Source organism: Mobula hypostoma, chromosome 8, assembly GCF_963921235.1.
Source record: "Mobula hypostoma chromosome 8, sMobHyp1.1, whole genome shotgun sequence".
Classification (NCBI taxonomy): Eukaryota; Metazoa; Chordata; class Chondrichthyes; order Myliobatiformes; family Myliobatidae; genus Mobula; species Mobula hypostoma.
In genome coordinates this window covers 90,541,873-90,567,905 of record NC_086104.1, presented here as the reverse complement: position 1 = coordinate 90,567,905, position 26,033 = coordinate 90,541,873, and the positions used below count along the sequence as shown (strand labels likewise).

Here is a 26,033-nt window from a genome sequence, read left to right as displayed (position 1 = left end):
CCCGTTTGACTGCAAAAGACCTTCAGGAAGATTTAGCAGACTCTGGAGTGGTGGTGCACTGTTCTACTGTACAGTGACACCTGCACAAATATGACCTTCATGGAAGAGTCATCAGAAGAAAACCTTTCCTGCATCCTCACCACAAAATTCAGCATCAGAAGTTTGCAAAGGAACATCTAAACAAGCCTGATGCATTTTGGAAACAAGTCCTGTGGACAGATGAAGTTAAAATAGAACTTTTGGGCTGCAATGAGCAAAGGTATGTTTGGAGAAAAAAGGGTGCAGAATTTCATGAAAAGAACCCCTCTCCAACTGTTAAGCAAGGGGGTGGATTGATCATGCTTTGGGCTTGTGTTGCAGCCAGTGGCACGGGGAACATTTCACTGGTAGAGGGAAGAATGAATTCAATTAAATACCAGCAAATTCTGGAAGCAAACATCACACCGTCTGTAAAAAAGCTGAAGATGAAAAGAGGATGGCTTCTACAACAGGTTAATGATCCTAAACACACCTCAAAATCCACAATGGACTACCTCAAGAGGCGCAAGCTGAAGGTTTTGCCATAGCCCTCAGTCCCCTGATCATCGAAAATCTGTGGATAGACCTCAAAAGAGCAGTGCATGCAAGATGGCCCAAGAATCTCACAGAACTAGAAGCCTCTTTGCAAGGAAGAATTGGCAAAAATCCCCCAAACAAGAATTGAAAGACTCTTAGCTGGCTACAGAAAGCATTTACAAGCTGTCCGTTATGCTGTTGTCCATGGGGTCCGGCCATCCCCTGCCCAGACACCACTACCACATCAGTTATAAAAGCCCTGCGCAAGCTCTTCACTCTGTTCGGATACCCATTGCTATATCCACAGTGACAGAGGGTCCTCGTTTATGAGTGACGAGCTGCGCCAGTACCTGCTGGCTAGGGAAATTGCAACTAGTAGGATCACAAGCTATAACCCCCGGGGGAATGGACAGGTGGAGAAGCAGATTGGGGGACCGCTTCGTCAAGTACCTCCGCTCCGTCCGCCAAAACAGACAGGATCTCCCGGTAGCCACCCACTTCAATTCTGCTTCCCATTCCCATTCAGATATGTCCATACATGGCCTCTTCTACTGCCATGATGAGGCTAAACTCAGACTGGAGGAACAACACCTCATATACCGTCTGGGTAGTCTCCAGCCCCTTGGTATGAACATAGAATTCTCCAACTTCCGGTAATTCCCTCCCCCTCCCTTCCTCTATCCCTATTTCACTCTGCCCCCTCCCCCAGCTGCCTATCACCTCCCTCATGGTTCCGCCTCCTTCTACTACCCATTGTGTTTTCCCCTATTCCTTCTTCACCTTTCCTGCCTATCACCTCCCTGCTTCCCCTCCCCCACCCCTTTATCTTTCCCCTTACTGGTTTTTCACCTGGAACCTACCAGCCTTCTCCTTCCCACCCTCCCCCCACCTTCTTTATAGGGCCTCTGCCCCTTCCCTCTACAGTCCTGATGAAGGGTTCCGGCCCGAAACTTCGACCGATCTTTTCCATGGATGCTGCCCAACCTGCTGAGTTCCTCCAGCGTGTTGTGAGTATTGCTTTGATCCCAGCATCTGCAGATTATTTTGTGTTTACAAGCTGTGATACTTGCCAAAGGGGGTGTTACTAAGTACTGACCATGCTGGGTGCCCAAACTTTTGCTTCGGGCTCTTTACCATTTTTGTTATTTTGAAACTGTAAAAGATGGAAATAAAAAAGTCATCTTGCTTAAAATATTAAAGAAATGTGTCATCTTTAACTTCATGCCTTTTAGATATCAGGTCATCTTTTACTGGCTTAGCTATTCACAGTGACAGAAATTTTAACCAAACTTTTGCATACCACTGTAAGTGTCTTATTTCAAGTCCGACAGTATAGCTACCTGGTTTTTCTCTACTGCAAAAAAACATGGGAAGTTCCTAATTTGACAAAAATCACACTGTGGCTACTTAAAGTACAAATGACACTGTCGACCCTGATCAAACTGTGAATCACATAGCAGTACCCTGTTACTCATATTGACTAAAGTGCAGACCATGAACACATTAGGAGTTCGACACTATAACCTTAGGGTTCATGCATTTTAGGATTTAACTGAAATTAATTATGGAATTAGGAATACCATGAGTACTTTACAACCAATCGTTTTAAGCAATTTCATTCTCGTAAGAAAGAAAGATGTCTCATAGCAAGTACCTTTGTCAATGGAGCACATCCTTAATAGACCATTGGAAATGTCAGGCTTGGTTACATGTTCAGGTCCTTAGAGAATGGGTCTTGCATTTGGGTTACAAAAGTGGAAGCAAGCAATCACTACAGCTATTCAGATATGAACTTTCCTTGAAAACTAATGGCCCCTTTCCAACTTTTCTTCCCTTTTCACAGTTCTTAAATGTTGAGCTTTTCAATCTGTGTATTTTACCTTGAACTATTTGTTTCCAATCAGTTTGACTCCACTTTGGCACCTAATCCACTCCAGTCAAAATCAATAGTATCCTAGATTGCAACAAGTGATCTGTCCCTGCTTGTCTTCCTTAACCTGTCTGCAACCTTTGGTATAGCGACCAAGCCACCCAACTTGCAACTTCTTGACTGGCTAGCTGGTTGGTTTAATACTTGCTAGCTTTCAATCTTGTTCATCCTGTCATTAGCACTAGCATTGTTCTCTCCACTATGCCCTCATGGTTATCTCTGACAGCCTCAAATCTATCCTTGAACAAGCCTTCATTTTACCTAAATGCTGTTTCTTGGCTACTTTATCTGAAAATTGAGCATTGGTTTTCATACATAAAGTGATTATATCTAGCTTTACTTCATTTCTGTGTCCTTTGACTCCTTCATTATTTCCTGATTGATAGACCTCAGTGGTCAAATATTTCTTTCATCTGAACATTTGGGCAGACCAAAGCCATTGCTGAGGTTCAGCCCACTGCCTATATATATATATATAGGCAGTGATATATATATATATATATATGTGTGTGTGTGTGTGTGTATGTATGTATGTTGTTCGTCCTTCGTAGTCGAAGATGACCATGGCTCAAAGTCAAATGGGAGATTGGTGGCTGTGGGTCCGGAGGTGACTGATGAAGCCAATCTGGGCCCTGAAGGCTCGCCCACATGTGGGACACAAGTGGGTGGGTGCTGTCGTGGCAGTGGATGCTACTCGGGCCTTGCGCACAGCACACTTTCGTTGCGCCTCGATGATGCGCCTGACTTCAGCTGACGGGCTCCTGTGGTGATCTTGCTGTGCCAAGCTGGACGGTCGAGGGCAAGCGTCTCCCACGTGTTGATGTCGACACCCAGGCCTTTGAGGGACGCTTTGAGGCAGTCTATCTAACGTTTCTTCTGCCCCCCGACTGAGTGCTTGCCCTGACACAGTTCTCCGTACAGCAGCTGCTTAGGCAATCAGCTGTCTGGCATTCTGACCACATGTCCAGCCCACCTGGCTTGGGCTTTCAGCAGGAGGGTGTAGACGCTGCAGAGCCCAGCTCATTCCAGGATTTCCGTGTCGGGGACTTTGTCCTGCCACCTGATGTGGAGGAGTCTGCGGAGACAGCTCAGGTGAAAGTGGTTGAGCTGTTTGGCGTGTCTGCTGTAGACAGTCCGGGTCTCGCTGGCGTAAAGGAGGGTGGTAAGGACCACTGCACAGTAGACCTTCAGCTTGGTGGTAAGGCTGAGTCCTGTCTGCTCCCAGACATTCTCACGGAGTCTCCCAAAGGCGGCGCTGGCTTTGGCAATCCTGTTGTTGACCTCAGCGTCTATGTTCACTGCACGAGAGAGTATGCTGCCCAGGTAGGTGAAGTTGTCGACTGCTTGGAGGTTCTGGCCCTTCACCATGATGCGCGGCTCCTGGTATGGCTTTCCTGGGGCAGGCTGGTACATAACTTCGGTCTTTTTGGTGCTGATAGTGAGACCGAAGTTGTCGCAGGCTTGTGAGAAGCAGTCCATTTCACGCTGCATCTCCTGCTCTGTACTGGTGTTGAGTGCGCAGTCATCAGCAAACAAGAAGTCTCTGATGTCAGTTTCTTGCACCTTTGTAACTACCTGCAGGCGCCTAAGGTTGAACAACCTGCCGTCAGTCCTGTACCTGAGGTGGATTCCTTCTTCGTTGTTACGGAAGGCATCTGTCAGCATGGCAGAGAATACCATACTGAACAGAGTCGGGGCAAGGACGCAGCCTTGTTTGACGCCATTTGTCACTGGGAAGGCCTTCAATTTGTCGCCGTCATACAGAACTTATACCGTCATGGAACTGTGGGACGATTGTGATGAACTTGCTGGGGCAGCCAAACTTCTCCATGATCTTCCACAGGCCTTCTCTGCTGACCGTATCGAAAGCCTTGGTTAGATCGACAAAGGTCACGAAGAGGTCGCTGTGTTGCTCCTGGCATTTTTCCTGGAGCTGGCACGCATCATGTCCGCGGTCCCACGTTCAGCACGGAAGCCGCACTGGCTTTCTGGGAGCAGACCTTGCTCAAGATGTTGGAGAAGGCGGTTGAGCAGGACGCGGGCCAAAATCTTCCCCGCAATGGACAAGGGGGAGATGCCTCGGTGGTTGTCGCAAGACTGGCGGTTGCCTTTCCCCTTGTAGATGTGGACTATGCTGGCATCTTTCAGCTGTTGCGGGAGCTTTTGTATCATGACAGGGCCTCCTGCTTTGTATACCTCAGCAGGGATTGCATCGGGTCCTGGCGCTTTGCCACAGGAGAGTTGCTTCACTACCTTCCTGACTTCATCTACTGTGGGGAGGGTGTCGAGGTTCTTGTTGATCTCTACCTGGGGCAGACGGGCACACACACACACACATATATATAGTGCCCACCTTCCCATGCTGATATGCTGCTGATATGGAGAGCCTTCTGTTAAAGGATTTTGAACCATTTGTTTCTGTTAATGTTATTAGTCATCTTAGTTATGTTATGAATCATTAAAGTTCACTGCAGACTGAAGAATAACTGGTTTGCAAATAACACACAATGGTCAGCTGTTACTAACTGCTTACTGCAAAATTAAGTTTTCAAATGCATGAATTTGTACTTTTCAATTCACATATTGACTTGCTTTATATAGTATCAACTTGTGAACCATCACCATTGTTAGTGAAAAGAATTTAGTCGTTGAATTGTGATTGTAAAACAAATTTGAATGAACTAGAATGTCACAGGAGCTGCACAGTGTTTCATTTGTAATGCTTTTAATAGCTTTGTAAGTTATCATTTTCTCTCCACTTTATTGCTAATCCATAATGAGCCACAAGTGCCTGGGTTGCATGAACTACTTTGAATCATCTTGAACACAAATTATTGGTAGCATGCTCAGAACTGCACATTGTATTTGCTCAGCATGAAATTTGAGTAACATTCTTGAGTACAAAAGTAAGTCTAATTGGAAAGTTTCAATGTGATTCTAAACTTTGGGAGAATGGTGGAGTTTAAATCATTTATTGCACATGGGCATGAATTTCTCTTTTACTTTGTAATTAAATTGATATATATTAACATCCACCTGCTCTCAACTCCATTGGTCCAAGCTAATGAATATAGTTTGTACGTATTGCTATTCTTCGGTTAACGAAAGCAAAGTATTCCCAGAAACATCAAGTGAAATTTCACGAATTGAAAGACTGTACAAAATGCATTATCTTGATGCAGACTGGGAGACTGCTTTGCTGAACATCTACGCTCTGTCCGCCAGAGAAAGCAGGATCTCCCAGTGGCCTCACATTTTAATTCCACATCCCATTCCCATTCTAACGTGTCTATCCACGGCCTCCTCTGCTGTAAAGATGAACCACACTCAGGTTGGAGGAACAACACCTTATATTCCGTCTGGGTAGCCTCCAACCTGATGGCATGAACATCGATTTCTCTAACTTCCGCTAATGCCCCACCTCCCCCTCATACCCCATCTGTTACTTATTTTTATACACACATTCTTTCTCTCACTCTCCTTTTTCTCCCTCTGTCCCTCTGAATATACCCCTTGCCCATCCTCTGGGTCCCCGCCCCCCTTGTCTTTCTTCCCGGACCTCCTGTCCCATGATCCTCTCGTATCCCTTTTGCCTATCACCTGTCCAGCTCTCGGCTCTATCCCTCCCCCTCCTGTCTTCTCCTATCATTTTGGATCTCCCCCTCCCCCTCCAACTTTCAAATCCCTTACTCACTCTTCCTTCAGTTAGTCCTGACGAAGGGTCTCGGCCTGAAACGTCGACTGTACCTCTTCCTAGAGATGCTGCCTGGCCTGCTGCGTTCACCAGCAACTCTTATGTGTGTGGATCTTGATGCAATGTGTATTTATATGTATGTTCTTAATTAGAGTGAAAAATAGATCCATAAATTCAACACTTGTACCCCCAAAGAGACAGTGGTGCTATGGAGAAAATTTGTAAATTAACCATTTGTAATTCAGGAATACATGTAGAGATCAGAAGATCTATACAGATACTGGGTAGAGATCAACAGATCTCAACTTCAGAAGAGGTTTGAAGCATTGATAATTGTTAGTACCTGACAGGGAAGCTCCTGAGAGACTTCTGTAATTGAAGAGCTGGGAAATGAATCAAAATTTCAGGATAAGGGCTCCTATATAGGGTGGGGGAGAAATTTTATACACTCAATTTTCTATATCAGAAAACTTTGATTGCACAGTCAGTAGGTTGAAGTAAAATTAATTATCAGAGTACATACATGAGACCACATACAACCCTGAGATTATTTTTCCTGTTGGCATACTCAGCAAATCTATAGAATAGTGATTGTAAACAGGATCAATGAAAGCAAGAGCATAGAAGACAGAAAAGTGTGCAAATGCAAATATAAATAAATAGCAATAAATAACAGGAGCATGAAATAACAAGATAGAGTCCTTAAAGTGAGAGCATTGGTTGTGGGAGCATCTAATAGATGAGTGTAGTTATCCTCTTTCATTCAAGAGTCTAATGATTGAGAGGTAGATGGTGGTGCAAGTCGTGAGACACTTGTACCTTCTACCTGATGGCAGGAGTGAGAAAACAGCATGGCTGAGTGGTAAGGATCCTTGATGATGGATGTTGCTTTCCTCAGACAGCATTTCATACAGATGTGCTCAATCGTTGGGTGGGCTTTACCTGTAATTTACTAGGCCGAATCCACTACCTTTTGTAGGATTTTCCACTCAAAGGCATTGGTGTTCCCATCCCAGGCCATAATGTAGCCTGTAAATACACTTCTGTACATCTATAGAAGTTCGTCAAGGTTTTTGATGACATGCCGAATCTCTGCAGACTCCTCAGGAAGTAGAGGCACTGTCATGCTTTCTTTTCAATTACATTTATATGATGGGTCCAGGACAGGCCTCCTGAGATAGTGACACCCAGGAATTTAAAGTTACTCACCCTCTCCACCTCTGATCCTTCGACAAGCACCAGCTTATGGACCTCTAGTTTCCCTCTCCTGAAGTCTACAAAAGTAAGTTAAGGCTACGTCCACACTAGACCGGATAATTTTGAAAACACCGGTTTCGCATAAAAACAATAGGCGTCCACACCAGGCGTTTTTGAAAATACCTTTGTCTGCATTAAAACGGGTATTTGGGCGAATCTCTTCCTACTGGGCATGCGCAGGACGCATCTACAGAATTCAACCACTTCGACGAGTATGCCCAACTCTAACAGTTTGGACCAAGCAACAGATGATGGCTGCGACATGTTTGGTGTCGAATCTCGCCGTGAAGGACTTGGTGTGCGTTTGTCCAGTTACAGACTAGAAAAACTTAAAAGGAAATTGCCAAACAACGGACAGCTGTTGGCTCTCACACAGGAGGACTTAAAACTAAAAAAAAACTGGAGCGTATGGAGGCAACCGACAGGGAGTTCACGGACAGTATGACCCAGCTGATGATGAACATTGAAAAACTGACTAACTCTGTTGCAGAGGGATTTGCAATGATGAGGAATATGATTGCTCCCCCACCCCCCGTACTTTTCACAGCCACAATACCAGCCTCACAGCCACTACAATAGCTACACGTATGGACACACAGACCCCAAGGTGGCCCCACCAACATCTTCCCCACCCCCACAGAGGGGTCACCCTGGAAACATCTCCAACAACCATAGTCTCTTCACTGATGAAAGGGACAACAGCTGCAACTAAATGTAATAAGGCTTGTTACTGGGCAAAAGTGAAATTTGCTGTTACCTCATTTGTTGCCTGTACTTTTGCCATGTTTTTCTGTATTATTTTGCTGTATTTAACGTGTGCAATAAAACAGGTTACCAGGCAAAATTGATTTTATTTTTACCTGAGCAATAGTGAAACTTACAATTTTCCTTTTTTAGCCTTAACATTTTCACGTCTATGCCAAACATAAGATACTACTTAAAAATGACATTTTGGAAGTAGTGACAATTGCATCTATTGAATTTTTGCACATAATACATTAATAAAGCACCTTGTTAAATGTATAAAACATGCCTGTATCAGTGTTATCTTGTATTTCCATACAATGGTACATTAGGCTGTTACACATCTATTGTCAGAGAAGTACTTACATAAGTAGGTAAACCACCTTCATACAAGCAAGAACAGAAAACGGGGTAAAGTGAGTATAACGCAAACAACAGGAATTCTGCAGATGCTGGAAATTCAAGCAACACACATCAAAGTTGTTGGTGAACGCAGCAGGCCAAGCAGCATCTGTAGGAAGAGGTGCAGTCGACGTTTCAGGCCAAGAGCCTTTGTCAGGACTAACTGAAGGAAGAGTGAGTAAGGGATTTGAAAGTTGGAGGGGGAGGGGGAGATGCAAAATGATAGGAGAAGACAGGAGGGGGAGGGATAGAGCCAAGAGCTGGACAGGTGATACGAGGGGGAGGCGGGGCCCCAGCGGAAGTTAGAGAAGTCGATGTTCATGCCATCAGGTTGGAGGCTACCCAGACGGAATATAAGGTGTTGTTCCTCCAACCTGAGTGTGGCTTCATCTTTACAGTAGAGGAGGCCGTGGATAGACATGTCAGAATGGGAATGGGATGTGGAATTAAAATGTGTGGCCACTGGGAGATCCTGCCTTCTCTGGCGGACAGAGCGTAGATGTTCAGCAAAGCGGTCTCCCAGTCTGCGTCGGGTCTCGCCAATTTATAAAAGGACACATCGGGAGCACCGGACGCAGTATATCACCCCAGTCGACTCACAGGTGAAGTGTTGCCTCACCTGGAAGGACTGTTTGGGGCCCTGAATGGTGGTGAGGGAGGAAGTGTAAGGGCATGTGTAGCACTTGTAAAGTGAGTATACTTATTTGTTCAGTATTGAGTAAGTTATGGGTCAAAGTATTTGGTGAGTACATTTCTAACTCTTCTGGCTTCAGTCTCATTGCCGTCTGTTCTGAAATTGTTAGGTTGTGTGGGAGGTTGAAATTAACATAGACCATAAAGTAAACAATACACACATGAAGCCGTCCGCCATTGTTGTGGTGGTGTTGGAGGTTGCGTTCAAGAAAACAATGAAATGCCGCACTGCCACCACCATCTGTTCTGGCACGTCATGACAGCATTTTTAAAAAGCTCCGGTTACCCCGTACACACTACACCGCCCATCCGGTGTTTTCAGATTTACACACTCTGGAGAGCATTTTAGAAAGGCTCCGTTTTCAGGGGAAAAAAACACCATTTCAGTGTGGACGGGGGGTCAAAACGAAGAGAAAAAGCTTCAGTTACAGATTTATCCGGTCTAGTGTGGACGTAGCCTAAGTCTAAGTGTAACAGAAGCATGGATAAGAGCATTAGCAAAGGAGCTGAAACATTTAATTGTTAAGTGCTTGTGATATTGAAGTCATGAAAGATTTTCTCTTAACCAAATTATACAATATACAATAAATATATTAAAGAGAGAGAGTGTTTTTGGTTGCTTAAGAAAATCAAGAGATGTGGGAAAGTGGGGAAAATACAGTGCAAATATATGGTCAGTCATAATTATAGTACAAACTTGTAGGATCACATGGCTGGCAGATTATTTGCCCCGCTTTTTTTTGTATGTCACTTTGAAACATAACTTGCCAGCAGGAGTTCTTGCTTTTCAATATTATTTCAGTAGTTTTTAATTAAGTGACAGGAAAGCTTGTGATTTTATTTTTCTGTTTGACATGTATATTCTATTCAATTCATTGATTTGCTAATACCTGTGAAGATTTAGAAATATACTTTAAGCATTGTCTGTGTCAGACTATTGATGGTTCTGATAATATTAACCAAGTAATGAATTTCATCTCTTCTGTAGTCTATTATCACTGAAGTAAGAGCTTCTTTCATAAGGTGCTACTTCATTACAAAGAATTTGGTGATTAGCTAAAAAAATCTTTGGTAACTTCGATATCAGAAGCTCTGAAGACCATTAAATGTTTCAGCTCCTTGCTAATGCTTTTATCCATGCTCTGTATCCAAACTTACAGATGCATCCCTAGTCAACTTCTCACTCTTGTCAAGTTCCCTTCACATGTAGTCCTTGTACTGACTGACCTGCATCTGTTTCAGATCTGTGAAAGTCTTAATTTTAATGTTCTCTTCTTCATCTAAGTGCTGACCTTTGTCAACATTACTTGTATTTCAAGCCAAATTTACAAATTTTTCATAAAGACCCAGCATCTATTATTATTCCTGAGTTAGTATTTGTGGGCTTGAAGCAGGGAATCAATAGTATTGGTTCACACTTCAGTGATGGTTTGCATCAAGTGCTGTAAATCTAATTTTTCTGTGGGTTTTCTTTCAGCGAAGGTGTCAAGAAAACTAAGCTTGCCAACTGACCTGAAGCCTGATTTAGGTGAGTGTGAAGACTTGCACCACCTGGTGAGGAAATGTTTTATGTATAATTGTTTTTGTTTGCAGAAAAAAACAGGAACAGCAAGAAAACAGTGTATCTGCCAACTCCTCCCCCACTCCTTTTCCCATTATCACAGTTATAGCAGGGTGTTCAAATTCTGGTCCATAAGCACCAAACTCTGCTTGAGACTGAGCTTTTAAAAGCAGAAAACAAAACCCAATATGATAAAGTTAGTGTTGTTCAGTGACTAGATAATTTGCTTCTGAGATGTATCCAATGAGTGGCTACTGTTTACAAGCAACAAGTCAAGTCAAGTCACTTTTTATTGTCATTTCGACCATAACTGTTGGTACAGTACACAGTAAAAACAAGACAATGTTTTTCAGAACCATGGTGCTACATGAAACAATACAAAAACTACACTGAACTACAAAAACTGCACTAGACTACAGACCTACCCAGGACTGCATAAAGTGCACAAAACAGTACAGACGTTACAATAAATAATAAGACAATAGGCACAGTAGAGGGCAGTAGGTTGGTGTCAATCCAGGCTCTGGGTATTGAGGAGTCTGATGGCTTGGGGGAAAGAAACTGTTACATAGTCTGGTCATGAGAGCCTGAATGCTTCGGTGCCTTTTGCCAGATGGAAGGAGGGAGAAGAGTTTGTATGAGGGGTGTATAGTGTCCTTCATAATGCTGTTCGCTTTACGGATGCAGCGTGTGGTGTAAACAAGGTATAGAGCTCAGGTTTACTATCTTCAAAAGGCGTTGCAGCAAGTAGTCAAGATTTCAACAACCTCACATCTACAGAGCTTCATTCACTGAGAAGAATGAGAGCTCTCATTCCTGATGACACTATTGTGAAAGCATTTTCATCACAGTAGACTGTAGTAGGTCAGGATGGAGCCCATTACCACAAGATCAACTAGGATGAGAAATAAATGTTAAGACTCCTCAGTGACATTCTTAGCTTTCATGGCTATTCATTTGATGAGTTTCTCAGTGCATGAAGAACGAAAATCCCTGCAATAATGGCTGCAAGCGAGATATTAGAGGAGCTTCAAATCTTTCACTACACCAGCTTGGTAGTTTACACTCATAACATCTGCTGTGCTTACGGTGCAACTTTGATATTTTCCATTAAATTGCAGAAGGTTTTGTCCTGCAGGCTTGAATCTAGTAGGAAATCCAATTAGGCTACTGCATTTAATTTCCTTATGGAACCTGGCCTTTGGGTTTTATTTCCACTAGCCGCAATTGGATTGAAACCTGAGCATCACTGGTAATATTCTCACTTTTTACCTGTTAATCATCTTATCCTGATTAGAGCCCCTACAGCTCATGGTCATAAATAGAATGGGTGGAAAGTCAGAGCATTCCATTTCATCCATGGCATCAGAACAGGATCATTTCCTTGTGTGTTAAGACTTGGGCTGTACAGTTTTGAATCTTCAACTATTAAGGAGCTAAAATTTCATCTGCATTTAAACAGCCAATTTGCCAATTAAACAACAAATAAATTTCTTGGCTCCTCCTGTCCAAGAAATAGAGCCAAGTGGCTTCATAAGCAAAATGCTGCAATTGAATTAAAGGCCTTGAGGTCACATTTTTTTTGTGACCTTAGAAAGTGGAAATTCTTTTCCTGTTGTTCTCCCCCCCTCCCTTTGTAAGGGTTGCTGCTCTTCTTGAACTTTGTTGGCATCTGTTGCTCAACTGCCAGTTATGTCACTTGATTGCATCACTTGCAATTTAATTAACAGAAAAATGCTTATATTCACAATATAACACTGTGAATCCTTCTTTCTCCAAAAGAGGCTTGTGTTATTACTGTTGCTAGAGGTCTGTTGTCAGCGCCACCTCAATGATTTCCTGCTTCATATTGCCAGCTTCCGATTGCTATAAATAGTTTCTAATGTTTGTGAGTGTACAGCATCTGCTGCACCAATAGTTTTGTTGGCTTCTATTAATCTTTTTTGTTTATCAGCAAACTGCAGATTCTGAGAAATTATGGGTGATGAAGAACTAACATTTTTAGAGCATTAGGAGTTCCATGAATCTTGTGATCTGATCAATCTTGTAAGCAAAGTGGCTCTAGGTTATGCTGCACCTATCATTGCACATTTCTTGCTGAATGAAGTGGTATTAGTGTGGTTTCTAATAAAACTAGTGAAATTACAAAGAGGAACATATCAGGGAAGAGAGAATGCAGTGTGTTGCATTGTGGTTGATTTGCTGGCCTGTTCTTGCTCGGATGTAAATAATGAAGTGATTGGAATGGAATTTTGCATATCATCAAGGAGACAGCACTCTACATTTCTTTGATCAAAGCGATCACATGGGAACTGTAGAAGGATGTAGTATTGTCCATCAAGAAAGAAGGTAAATCTTGGTGACTTGCGCCCATCTTGCTACTTTGATAGCCGAGCTCTTAATTAGTTCCCACATCTTTTAAAATTGTGCAGCAAAAATCATGAGATAATTTTGAAACCCTGTTACAGTTTTATGGTAACAGGATATCTATTTTGCACACAGGAAAGACTTAAAGTGGCAATGAGGTCACCTGTGCCATAAACAACAGTTGAGGGATAAATAATGGAAGAGGTGCTATTCTTTAGCTCTTTTGCCTATCTGAAAGGGGAAAATGGGGCTTAATTTTAATGTTTCATCAAAGGGGTAGCACCTCACAGCTGCAGCGGAATCAAAATAATGCTGAGTCATGAAGGTGAGGAGTTCATCTTCTGCAATGCTGACCAATCTCTGGAAAGGCTTCCACCACTGTTTGCAGCCAGAAGCTATCTCACTTTTAAAAGATGGAAACCTGGATTTAGTTAGTTATTATTGCTATGCCCAAATGGTGCTGGCCAATCATGATACGACTGTTTGCTTCAACATGATGAATTCATCACATGAATTTTGTACATGCGCCCACTCCCTTGGAGCGAGTTCTATACGCACTTTCTACTGCCATCCAATTTCAGTATGCCATGATTTTGAGAAAGCTACAATTCATTAGGGCTTCTCTTGGTCATGCTACACGTCTCAAGGTTGTACTGTATCTGAAATTGTACTTCAGGTCCTGGATTCACTAGTTGCAATTTCACCTGAAAGTTGCTAATGTTAAATGTTCAGATTTTTTGCTGTTGTTAGTATGTAATTCATTAGTGCTGTCTTAAAACTGTTTCTTGATGCATGTAATCCAGAAACAGTCATTTCCTGTCAAATTCGAGGATATAGCTGAGGCCAGGATTCCCCATACAATGTTACTAATTAAAGCAATGGCTACTATCTCCTCTCAGTTATATTCACTATTCCAATATTCTAAGTAATAAGCCATCTCTGTAATAGGTCCTTACCAACCCGGTGTTCACTTGGTCCGTTTTATGTTAAAAACAATTAACTTGGAGAATTCCACAATGCCTTTAATTTTACTGTAGTATTCCATTTTGCTTTAACAATGACACACCCTTCAACTTTTTTAGAATAATTTTAAATGTCTTTTGTGTTTACACTTAGAATTACCCATGTATTGGTTTTGACTTAATTTATTTTAAAGTGAAAGAGTAGATTTTTTTTAAAACACTGTGGATATCTAAAGCTTATAAGTATGTATTTGGAAAATCAGCTTTGCACTTGATCTTAGCCAAAAGGCCGAGAAGCGATAAAAATGAGCTTTGCCTTTCCTTCTGTGCCACCTCGGTGTCCTCATCATTTGGAGAGACATCATTGATGTGTAATGGACAGATTTCCACTAAGTAATCAATGGATAATAACTCAAAAGGTCAAATACAGAGCAAGCCGATGGAAACCTGAGGAAGCAGGAAACTGAAATAACAGAAAGGCGTGGTTCAAAAGCATGAAGACAATTTGCTCTAAAGTATTGTTGATCTTCAAATTTTGGATCATGTTTAATTTTAAAAGTTCCAAAGGCTTTGATTAAAAGCTTTGACAACTTCAATAAGAAAAAAAATCAACTCATCAAATGTTATAGCAACAAGCAAACTGCTGGAGGAACTGCAGGTTGAGCAGCATCTGTGGAAGGAAAGGAATTGTTGATATTTTGGATTCCAGCCCTGCGTCAAGTTACAAACCAAAACATCGACAATTCCTTTCCTCCCACAGAGGCTGCTCAACCCACTGTTCCTCCAGCAGACTGATTATTGCTGGAGATGCCAACATCTGCAGTCTCTTGTGTTTCTCATCAAATGTTAGTTATATTTCCAGCTATTCCATGCATATTTGGGGAGATCATATACTGAAGGTAGTAATGTTATTTATTATACATTTGTAGTGTTTGGTGAGAGTTATGTGTGATATTCATACTTGAAACAAAGCATCTTTTTCAATAAATTATACAGCAAAAAAACTGGAATTCTAGTACTTGGGTCAAGCAACATCATACTGTTGTCTTTCAGGAGGTCTATTTTTGAGTATGCCATTATTTTTGTTTCTTTCATCTTAGACTGCTCCATGTTGTGATTTATTTGTTGATCATTGTTTAAACATGTAAACAAGCTTAATGCAAGCCTCATCACTACATTAGTGGTTTATCTTAATGGAGAACAATTTTACAACTTTATCAGCGTGAATGTCATAAGATTTCACAATGCACTTTAGGTGTGTAAAATTTGATACTGAGCCTCGTAAGGTGATATTGTTGACAATGACCAAAGCTTAATCATTGAACAAGATTTTAAGCAACACTTAAAGAAGGAAAAAGTAGTAGGAAAATGCATAGATTTAGGGAGGGGATTGGACTTGTAGAGTTGTACAGCGCAGAAACAAGCCCTTTGGCCCACTATATCAACGCCGACCATTATATTTGACTATATTAATCTCATCTATTCACACTCAGTCCATAGCCTTTGATCCATAGAATTGAAAAGCTCATGGGTCTTAGGAGCTGATGGCTCAGCTAGCAAAATTGGAGCTATTAAAAATAAAAATATTTAAGGCATTGGCATCAAAGGAGTATAATGGAGATTGTATGGGGGCTGTTACAAATATACAGGGATTTGAAACTGAGGGTGAGAACTTTAAAACTGATACTATGCTCAGCCAGAAACCCAAGGTGATTGGTAAATGGCAATTATACAAATTGCATACCAAATGCAGAGTTTTGGATAAATTTGAATATTTAAAATGTCGAGCCTAAGAGGAATAATTGGGATTGTTAAGTCTACGGTTAAAGATAAATGAGCAGTTCAAGCAGGAATTCAGTGATGTTACAGAAGTAAAAGTAACATTATCTAAGCTTAGGTATGGATTTGTATTCAATTTAATTTATTTTGACACCCAACATTGCACAGTCTGTTTCAGCCAGAGAGAGGAAAAGGATTGGTCATTTGCCATGGTTTGGGGATTAATGAAGTGTCTTTGATTTTCCCAGTACTAAAGGCTTAAAAAGGATGTAGTGCTTCCCTGGCGTATATGACAAATAAACTCTTCTTGGGCTTCCAGCTGGGTTCAGGTATCGATTATGACCAACGTTTCGATACCAAACTCTGCCATCTTCTTCAAAGATTTCACCCCTGAAGAAGATGATAGAGTTTGGTATCGATAAGTTAATTATAATCAATACCTGTACCTAGCTGGAAGCCCGAGAAAAGTTTTTTCGACTAGAGAAGTTCTTTACACAAATAGCACCAGGTATTAGTCAGGGACTCTGATGCTTTGTTTTCAAGTAGTGTTCCAGAGAGATGATGTGTAAATAGGAGGATGGATTCTTGGGGGAAGGGTGTTGGAACAGAAGTGGTTACAAGCAATTCCTTGAGGTGCAAATGATATTGACTCAATTGCAGTTCTACCCATTTTATGGGAATGGTGTGGGCAGCAATATTCAAAGGTGCAGCCAGATTGAGAAAGTTGTGGAGGGATTGTTTATCTTTACCATAGTTATATAAAACCACTTTAACAATAGCCAATTGACATGGTGTGGCTCTACCACCACCCCAGCAAGTGTGGTCACAAACCCACCACTCTCTGTTTAACAAAAAACATAATTCTGACATCTACCACCGCCCCCCCATACCTTCCTCCGATCATCTTAAAATAATGCCCTCTCACATTAGCAATTTCAACTTTGCGGGAAAAAATTGCGAACTATTCACTCAATGCCTCTTATCATCCTATACACCTCTTATCAAGTCATCTCTTATCCTCCACTCCAAAGAGAAAAGCCTTAGCTCGCTAATCTATCCTCATAAGACATGCTCTTTAGTTCAGGAAGCATCCATGCGAATCTCCTCTGCACCCTCTCTAAAGTTTCCACATCCTTCCTATAATGAGGTGATGATTACAGGAAGAACTAAGCACAGTATTCCCATTGTGGTCTCACCAGAGTTTTATAAAGCTGCAACATGACTTCGCTGCCCTTGAACACAATCCCCTGACTAATGAACAACAACACATCATATGCCTTGTTAGTCACCCAATCAACTTGTGCAGCAACTTTGAGGGATTTAAAGATGTGGGCCCCCAAGATCCCTCTGTGCCACAACACTGCTACAACTCGTGCCACTAACCTTGTACTCTGCCTTTAAGTTAAACCGTTTAAAGTGTATCACTTTAAAAACGCAAACAACAGGAATTCTGCAGATGCTGGAAATTCAAGCAACACACATCAAAGTTGCTGGTGAACGCAGCAGGCCAGGCAGCATCTCTAGGAAGAGGTACAGTCGACGTTTCAGGCCGAGACCCTTCGTCAGGACTAACTGAAGGAAGAGTTGGTAAGAGATTTGAGAGGGGGAGGGGAGATCCAAAATGATAGGAGAAGACAGGAGGGGGAGGGATAGAGCCAAGAGCTGGACAGGTGATTGGCAAAGGGGATACGAGAGGATAATGGGACAGGAGGTCCGGGAAGAAAGACAAGGAGGGGGGGGAACCCAGAGGATGGGCAAGGGGTACAGTCAGAGGGAGAAAAAGGAGAGTGAGAGAAAGAATGTGTGTATAAAAATAAATAACAGATGGGGTACGAGGGGGAAGTGGATCCTCCCCCTCCCCCTCCCACTTTCAAACCTCTTACCAACTCTTCCTTCAGTTAGTCCTGACGAAGGGTCTCGGCCTGAAACGTCGACTGTACCTCTTCCTAGAGAGGCTGCCTGGCCTGCTGTGTTCACCAGCAACTTTGATGTGTGTTGCTTGAAAGTGTATCACTTCACACTTTTCCAGATTGATCTCCATATTTCACTTCTAGGTCCAGCTCTGCATCTTATCAGTGTCCTATTATAACCTAGGACAACCTTCTACACTATTCACAACACTACCTTCCTTCATGTCATTTGCAAACCTACCCTTCCACTTCCTCTTCCTCTTCCAAGTCATTTATAAACATCACCGAGAGTAGGGGTCCCAGACCAGATCCCTGCAAAACACCACTGGTCACCGACCTCCAGGTAGAACACATTCCATCTACTGTCACCCTCTGCCTTCTATTGGTTTGCCGATTCTGAATCCACACAGTCAAGTTTCCCTGGATCCCATACTTCCTGATATTCTGAATGAGCCTTCCATGAGGTTGGTTACACCTTACTAAAATCCATGTACACCATGTCCACTGCTCTACCTTCATTAATCTGTTTTGTTACTTCCTTGAAGAATTAAATTGGGCTTGTGAGGCATGACCTGCTCCAGACAAATCCATGATGAGTATCCATAATCAGACTATGCTCCTCCAAAGGTTCATAAATCTTGTCTCCAGAAGTTTTCCCACCACTGATGTAAGACTCACTAGTCTATAATTCCCAGGATTATCACGATTACATTTCTTGAGCAAAATAATAATGTTTGTCTGCCTCCGATCTTCTGGTACCACTGCTGTTGGTAGCGAGGATGCTAGATCATCCCCAAAGGCACAGCAATCTTTTTCCTCATGTTCCATAGTTCCATATGTATCCCATCCGGCACTGGAGACTTAGTATCCTAATGTATTTCAAAAGTTCCAGCACCTCCTCTTAACATTAGCCTGCTCCAGCATGAAAAAGGATCTAGTGCTTTCTTGGTGTATATGATGTATAAACTATACCCAGCTGGAAGCCTGATAAGAGTTTATGTGTTCCAGGATATTAGCCTGTTCTCACTGATGTCCCATTCATCAAGTTCTCCCTTGTTGGTGAATATTCATTAAGGATCTCCTCTTCCACCTCCAACTTCAGGCACATGTTTCCTCTTTTATCCCTGATTGGTGTTGCCCTCGTTCTAGCCATTCTCCTGTAGGAAGCCTTGGGTTTTTCTTAATCCTAGTCGCCAAGACCAGCTCATGGCCCCTTCTATTTCTCCTAAGTCCCTCCTTGAGCTTCTTCCTGGCTACCTTATAACTCTCAAAAGTTTTGCTTCCTAAGCCTTAAGTTTCTTTCTTCTTCTTGACTAGATGTTCCACATCTCCTGTTGACCATGGTTCAATCACCCTACCATCCTTTCCCTGCCTCACTAGGATAAACCTATCCAGAACCCCATGCAGTTTCTCTCTAAACAACCTCCATATTTTCAAAGCGCATTTCCCTGAGTACCTCTGTTCTTAATGTACACCTCTAGGTTCCGGCCTAACAGAATCATAAGTTGCCCTCCCCCAATTAAATACTTCTCCATGCCATCTGATCTGATCTTTGTCTTAGGAAATGATAAAGGTCAGAGTTGTGGTCACTGTCTCTAAGATCCTTATCCACCGAGGTTTGTCACCTGACCAGATCCAGTGTAGTCTTGTCTCTAGTTGGCCTGTCTACATGTTGTATCAGGAAACCTTCCTGGACAGACCTAACAAATTCTGCCCATCTAAACCTTTTGCACTAAAGGGGTGCCAATTAATACTAAGGAAGTTGAAGACCCCATGACAACAGCCCTGTTATTTTTTGCACATTTCCAAACTCGATTTGCTCCTTGGTGTCTCTGTTGCTAATGGAGTGTCGATAGAATGCTTCTAATAGAGTGATTGCTCCCTTCTTTATTTCTGACTTCTACTCACACTGACTCAGTGGACAGTCCCTCCACAATTTTCTCCCTTTCAGCAGCTGTGATACTATCCCTGATCAGCAATGCCTCTCCCCACCTCTTTTACTTCTCTCCCTGTTCCTTTTGAAACATCTAAACCCCAGAACAATCTGTAGCTATTCCTGCCCTTGTGACAGCCAAGTCCTTGCATAATAGCCACAATATCATAGTTCCGTATACTGATACATGCTCTTTAGTTAATCACCTTTGTTCCTGATACTTCTTGCATTGAGACAGACACATTTCAACCCATCCAGCTGACGATAATTACGCACTGTCTATCCTTCCTCATAGTTGCTCTCACAATCTCTCTACACATTGCATCTATCTACCTTTACGCCAATTGCTCCATCCTCTGACGTATCACTCTGGTTCCCGCCTCCCTGTCAACCTGGATTTAACCTTCCCCAAAGTCTCCAGCAAACTTGCCTGTAAGGATATTGGTCCTCCTTGAGTTCAGATGTAACCCATCCCTTGTAATTTGACAATAGTGACTTAATCATGGGGGGAAAAGAACTAGTCCAACAGTAGCTTTTTTATTCTTTTGTCTATAGGGCTTTTATCCATAAAAACTATCATATATATATATACTGAAGTATGATCTTTCTTACTGTTTTGGAGGGAGAGGAGCTTATTTTTTGTTCATAGTCGTAGGACTTACCTACATTCCTCACTCTTTGCCAATGACAGAGTTTGGATTTGGGTCAAAGAATAGAGACCAAGGACTTAATCAGCATTTGGAAAATATGAACCCATTCAAAACAATATTTGGAGTATGAGTTCTCTGTATATACATTCCACACTCTGAATATATCCTGTAGCTTCAGGAAGAGGCTTTTCATAAACGTTTAATTAAAGCAACATCTTTATTTTACTCCTTTTCCACCTATATATCAACTTATCCTTACTTAAAATACTGTAAGTCTGGGTTGCTTTCTAGTTGAGCATAATGGTTAATTGACTAGATCAATGGGCTATTACTCCAAAGACCTGAGTTTGAATGGTACCCTTACTTAAAATTGAGGTAATTGAATAAAATCTGAAACTAGTTTTAGAAATGGATTGTAAGAATAACCCATTGGGTTCACTGATGTCGAATTTCCTTACCTGAAGGACATCTGTACCTGGTCTGTTGTATATCATGGCATCTCACCTGTCTGTTCTGTTTGGAGACATTAAGATGATCAATAAACACCAGCCTTGATCATTGTTAACTGACATTAAGTGATTGTGGGATATCTCAATCAAGTTATTTAATACATCTACTTTACAACTAGAGAAATACTCCACATTGACACAAACTCTAACCCCTTTCTACTGAATCATAGGCAGATGTCACTTCAGGCACCAAAATGACTTTGTTTAACCCTGAAAACTAGATTCCCAAGGAAGATGATGAATAGTTTTTGTCCCTCCAACCAGAAGTTGCTGAAGTGCATATTTATAAAATAACTGTAGTGTCTCAAAATTCACCAAGAAAAGACAAGTGGTATCAAATGCGGAATTGGATCTGTGGAATAGAGGAAACAGTCGACGTTTCAGGCTGAGACCCTTCATCGACTGTTCCCTCTTTTCCAGATGCTGTCTGGCCTGCTGAGTTCCTCCAGCATTTCAAGTATATTGCTTTGGATTTCCAGCATCCGCAGATTTTCTTGTGTTTGTCAAATGCAGAAGTGCTGGGGACATGAAAGATGAGCAGAATTTCTGCTTAAATTATCTTTTCAAACATAAAGGCCACGTTTATGGTCGATTGGTCTGTATTTACTACCATCCCATTTTCTCAGACTACTAGATGGATACTCAATGGATAAATAGATATGTTAAAATTGTGTCAACAAATCAACTGAATGAAAATAGGTTGACATGTAAAATTGCATTATGAAAGTACAGGTATGAACAGATGATGCCCAGATAATTTAAGCTGATAATATCCTGATTATTCTTCTTCTGTATCATTAATGGCTTTGCATTTCTCCTGTTTCAAAATTAGATGTGAGAGACAACTCTTTCAGCCGTTCCCGTAGTTCCAGTGTTACCAGCATTGACAAGGAGTCCCGAGAGGCCATCACTGCTCTTCATTTCTCTGAGACTTATACCCGAAAGGCAGATACGTGCACCTCACCATGTTTGTGGGTTGGGACGACACTTGGCACAGTACTGGTCATAGTGCTGAATCTCCCACCTGGAGGAGAACAAAGGCTTACCCAGCCAGTCATCGTGTCTCCAAGTGGTAAGGGCATTGGGACAATCATATTCCAAGTATATGTGCAATATAGAGAAGAGAATAAAAATGCTATTCTGCTGTTGTGAAAAACCTTGAGATGTTCTAGAAATGCAAGTAGTTCATTGAATGAGATAAAGGAAGGTGGGAAGAATAGTGTAAGAACTAAATGTCCTTTTACTGACCTAAAAATGCCATGTAAATAGAACTTGAGTTTGAGGTGTGGCCCCTAAATCCAACAGTTTATGGGAGGTATTACCTTCACCATTTGAACATAGGAAGTAATGATATAGTTATAAATTGGCTGTCCTTACAGAGTACAGTATTCATGCTGATAAGTTCTTTAGGTTTTGCTGATTCAGATGTGTGGCAGTCTCATTCATAGTGGGTCATTCTCCAAACCTGAACAGTTGATTCAGTCTTTATGCTAGTCATGACAAAACTTGATTCAGTCTTCCTTACAGCATCTGCAATTGGCCACAACAGTGTACTACACTCCCTTCCCAATCATTCTAAGAGTCCAAGTATTATCTTCCCAAGCACCCCAAAATCTGCAGTTTTCAGATATGCTATGCTCTTTATAAGCTTCACTATACATCATATCTGTCAGGATCCTTTGACTTGCCATTCACTGGGCATAACAAAGCCACGTAAGTCGATTTGTTCTAATAATTTTTCCAATAAATGACATAAAAGCAACACTTTAATGCTTCCATATTTATCTTTCCATCTTAATACAGAGTGCTGTATCTATTATAAAATAATTTGCCTTCTAGTATGTGAATATACTAAATAAATCAGCAAATCAACCACTAAAACTATTCCTCTTCTCACCCTGTCTCTTGCAAAAATGCCATCCCCTTCTCGCAATTCCTCCGTCTCCACCACATCTGCTCTCAGGATGAGGTTTTTCATTCCAGGACGAAGGAGATGTCTTCCTTTTTTAAAGAAAGGGGCTTCCCTTCCTCATCAACTCTGCTCTCAAACGCATCTCTCCCATTTCACGCACCTCTGCTCTCACCCCATTCTCCCACCACCCCACTAGGAATAGGGTTCCCCTTGTCCTCACCTACCACCCCACCAGCCTCTGGGTCCAACATATAATTCTCCGTAACTTCCGCCACCTCCAACGGGATCCCACCACTAAGCACATCTTTCCCTCCCCCACTCTCTCTGCTTTCCACAGGGATCACTCCCTGCGCAACTCCCTTGTCCATTCGTCCCCCCCATCCCTTCCCACCGATCTCCCTCCCAGTACTTAACCTTGTAAGCGGAACAAGTGCTACACATGCCCCTTACACTTCCTCCCTCACCACCATTCAGGGCCCCAGACAGTCTTTCCAGGTGAGGCGACACTTCACCTGTGAGTCGGCCGGGGTGATATACTGCGTCCAGTGCTCCCGATGTGGCCTTCTATATATTGACGAGACCCGATGCAGGCTGGGAGACCGTTTCGCTGAACACCTACGCTCTGTTCACCAGAGAAAGCAGGATCTCCCAGTGGCCACACATTTTAATTCCACGTCCCATTCCCATTTTGATATGTCTATCCACGGCCTCCTCTACTGTCAAGATGAAGCCACACTCAGGATGGGGGAACAACACCTTATATTCCATCTGGGTAGTCTCCAACCTGATGACATGAACATTGACTTCTCTAACTTCCGTTAATGCTCCACCTCCCCTTCGTGCCCCATCGGTTATTTATTTATTATTATTATATTTTTTTCCGCTCTCTTTTTCTCCCTCTGCCCCTCTCACTATACTCCTTGCCCATTCTCTAGGAATCCCCCTCCCCCTTTCTTTCTCCCTAGGCCTTCCGTCCCATGATCCTCTCATATCCCTTTGGCCAATCAACTTTTAGCTTCATCCCTCCCCCTCCTGTCTTCTCCTATCATTTTGGATCTCCCCCTCTCCCTCCCACTTTCAAATCTCTTACTATCTCTTCTTTCAGTTAGTCCTGATGAAGGGTCTCGGCCCAAAACATCAACTGTACCTCTTCCTAGAGATGCTGCCTGGCCTGCTGCATTCACCAGCAATTTTTATGTGTGGTGCTTGAAATTCCAGCATCTGCAGATTTCCTCGTGTTTACACTAAAACTTTTCATTGATTAGTAACATGATGAAAGAGGTATTTTATTAACTTAATTGTTTTCACTAAATTTAATTCAACTATCTGTTTTACCCTTGCATAACAAAAGTTATTATTTACAGATTTAACACTTTTTTTGATAATCATGTAATCACTTTAAGCCAACTTTCCAACAATTGTGGAATGTTTAGTATTTACCCCCAGCCCAATTGACCACCTTGCAATATGAGCAAAAACTAAATAACTGCAGGTTAATTTTGGCAAAATTTGAGGAATTATGGATTCTCTTCATTCTGAGAAGTTGCACGACAAAATCGTGTCCTCTTAAATGATAATGAGTTTACCAAGAGTTGCCACCAATGAGTACATAATATTACCTTTTCTAATGTTTTTAAAGGAGTTTTGACTTTTGTTTTCTGTGTGGTGGGGTGGGGAGGGGGTAGAGAATGCCATTTAAGTTCAGTGACCTTGTGTCAGACCAGGTTAATGTCATTTTGAAATGTTAACCTTCCCTTCCTCCATGTCTTCCTGTCTGTCTCCAGTATTTTAATATTTCTAGCATCTGCATTATTTTACTATGTCTGATGGTGTCTTGTAACTTGCTAAGTATCTTCAATGGAAGAGAGGTAACTAGTCACTAATTATTCATCACAGTTCTATTATGTATTTTGTAGACCTTATGACTCAACACAATTTGACAGTGCATTTTATCTTATACAGGGACTATCTTAAGACTAAAAGGAGCAATTTTGCGAATGGCATTCTTGGACACCACAGGAAGCCTCATTCATCCAGCACATGAACCTTGGAAAGAACCAAATGTTCAGGAAGAGAAAGATGAGAGAGATAAATGTAGGAAACTGAGACCTGTATCTGTCTCCCCATCATCCTCTCAGGAGATATGTGAAACCCAATATGCAGTGATATGTTCAGAAAAGCAGGCAAAGGTTATCTCACTGCCATCCCAAAACTGTGTTTATAAACACAACATAACTGAAACATCGTTTGTTCTTCGAGGTGATATTGTGGGACTGAATGGGAGCATCTGCCTTGCATGTTTCTGTGCCAATGGGCATATCATGACATTCAGGTAATTGAAGCTGTGCTCATGGGCTAATAAACTGATTGTATCTGGGAGCTTTGTGATATCCACAATGCATAAACTAAGATGTTTTTAATGATGTGGTAATGTAGGCTGTCGAAAGCTTCGTTCAAAGGCTTTTTCAAGATTCAACTTAAAAATTGCTTCATGTCATTTCCAGTGCGCAAGTGTAAAGAAGAAACAAATGTTACTCTGGGTCTGATGCAGCATTAAAAAAAACACATGATAAAGATAAAAACAATAAATATAAATACATAAGATAGCTTATGTACATAGATTGATTGTATATCCATAAAGGGACACTAGGCACAGCAGAGTCTGTACATAAGGTGATTGAAAGGAAATGGTGCAGGGGTGGATTTAGTAGGTGGAGGAGTTGATCAGCCTCACTGCTTGAGGAAAATAACTGTTTTTGAGTCTGGTGGTCCTGGCATGGATGCTGTGTAGCCTCCTCCCTGATTGGAGTGGGGCAAGCAATCCATGATTTTAATGAAACTTGCCCTTTTCCGACACCTTTCTGTATATATGCCATTGATGGTGGGTAGGCTGGTGCTAGTGATGCGTTGCAGAGTTTTGACTGTCCACTGTAGTGCCTTCTTATCTGCCCCAGTGCAGTTTCCATTCCATGCAGACTTGCAGCATGTTAGGATGCTCTCTACTGCACATCTGAAGAATGGTGTGAGTGTAGATGTGCATAGTCCAACTCTTTGCAGCCTCATCAAAGTAGAAAAATTGGTGAATTGTCCTGATTGCATAGGATATGTTCTGGAACTATGAGAGGATGTGAGAGGACTCCTTGGAATTTGAAACTGTTTGCAGTTTCCACTGCTG

At 42.0% G+C, this 26,033-nt stretch overlaps 1 protein-coding gene across 4 annotated transcripts in view; it reads left to right on the top strand.

Annotated features, from left to right (window-relative positions):
* LOC134350717 (syntaxin-binding protein 5) overlaps positions 1–26,033 on the top strand; it is a 238,902-nt gene that overhangs the window by 174,008 nt on the left and 38,861 nt on the right. For all 4 annotated transcript variants that reach the window (XM_063056323.1, XM_063056321.1, XM_063056324.1 and 1 more), the window contains 3 exons: positions 10,753–10,803; positions 21,779–22,018; positions 24,821–25,190. In XM_063056323.1, coding sequence (XP_062912393.1) covers positions 10,753–10,803; positions 21,779–22,018; positions 24,821–25,190 — 661 coding nt within the window. The remainder of the gene's footprint in view (positions 1–10,752; positions 10,804–21,778; positions 22,019–24,820; positions 25,191–26,033) is intronic.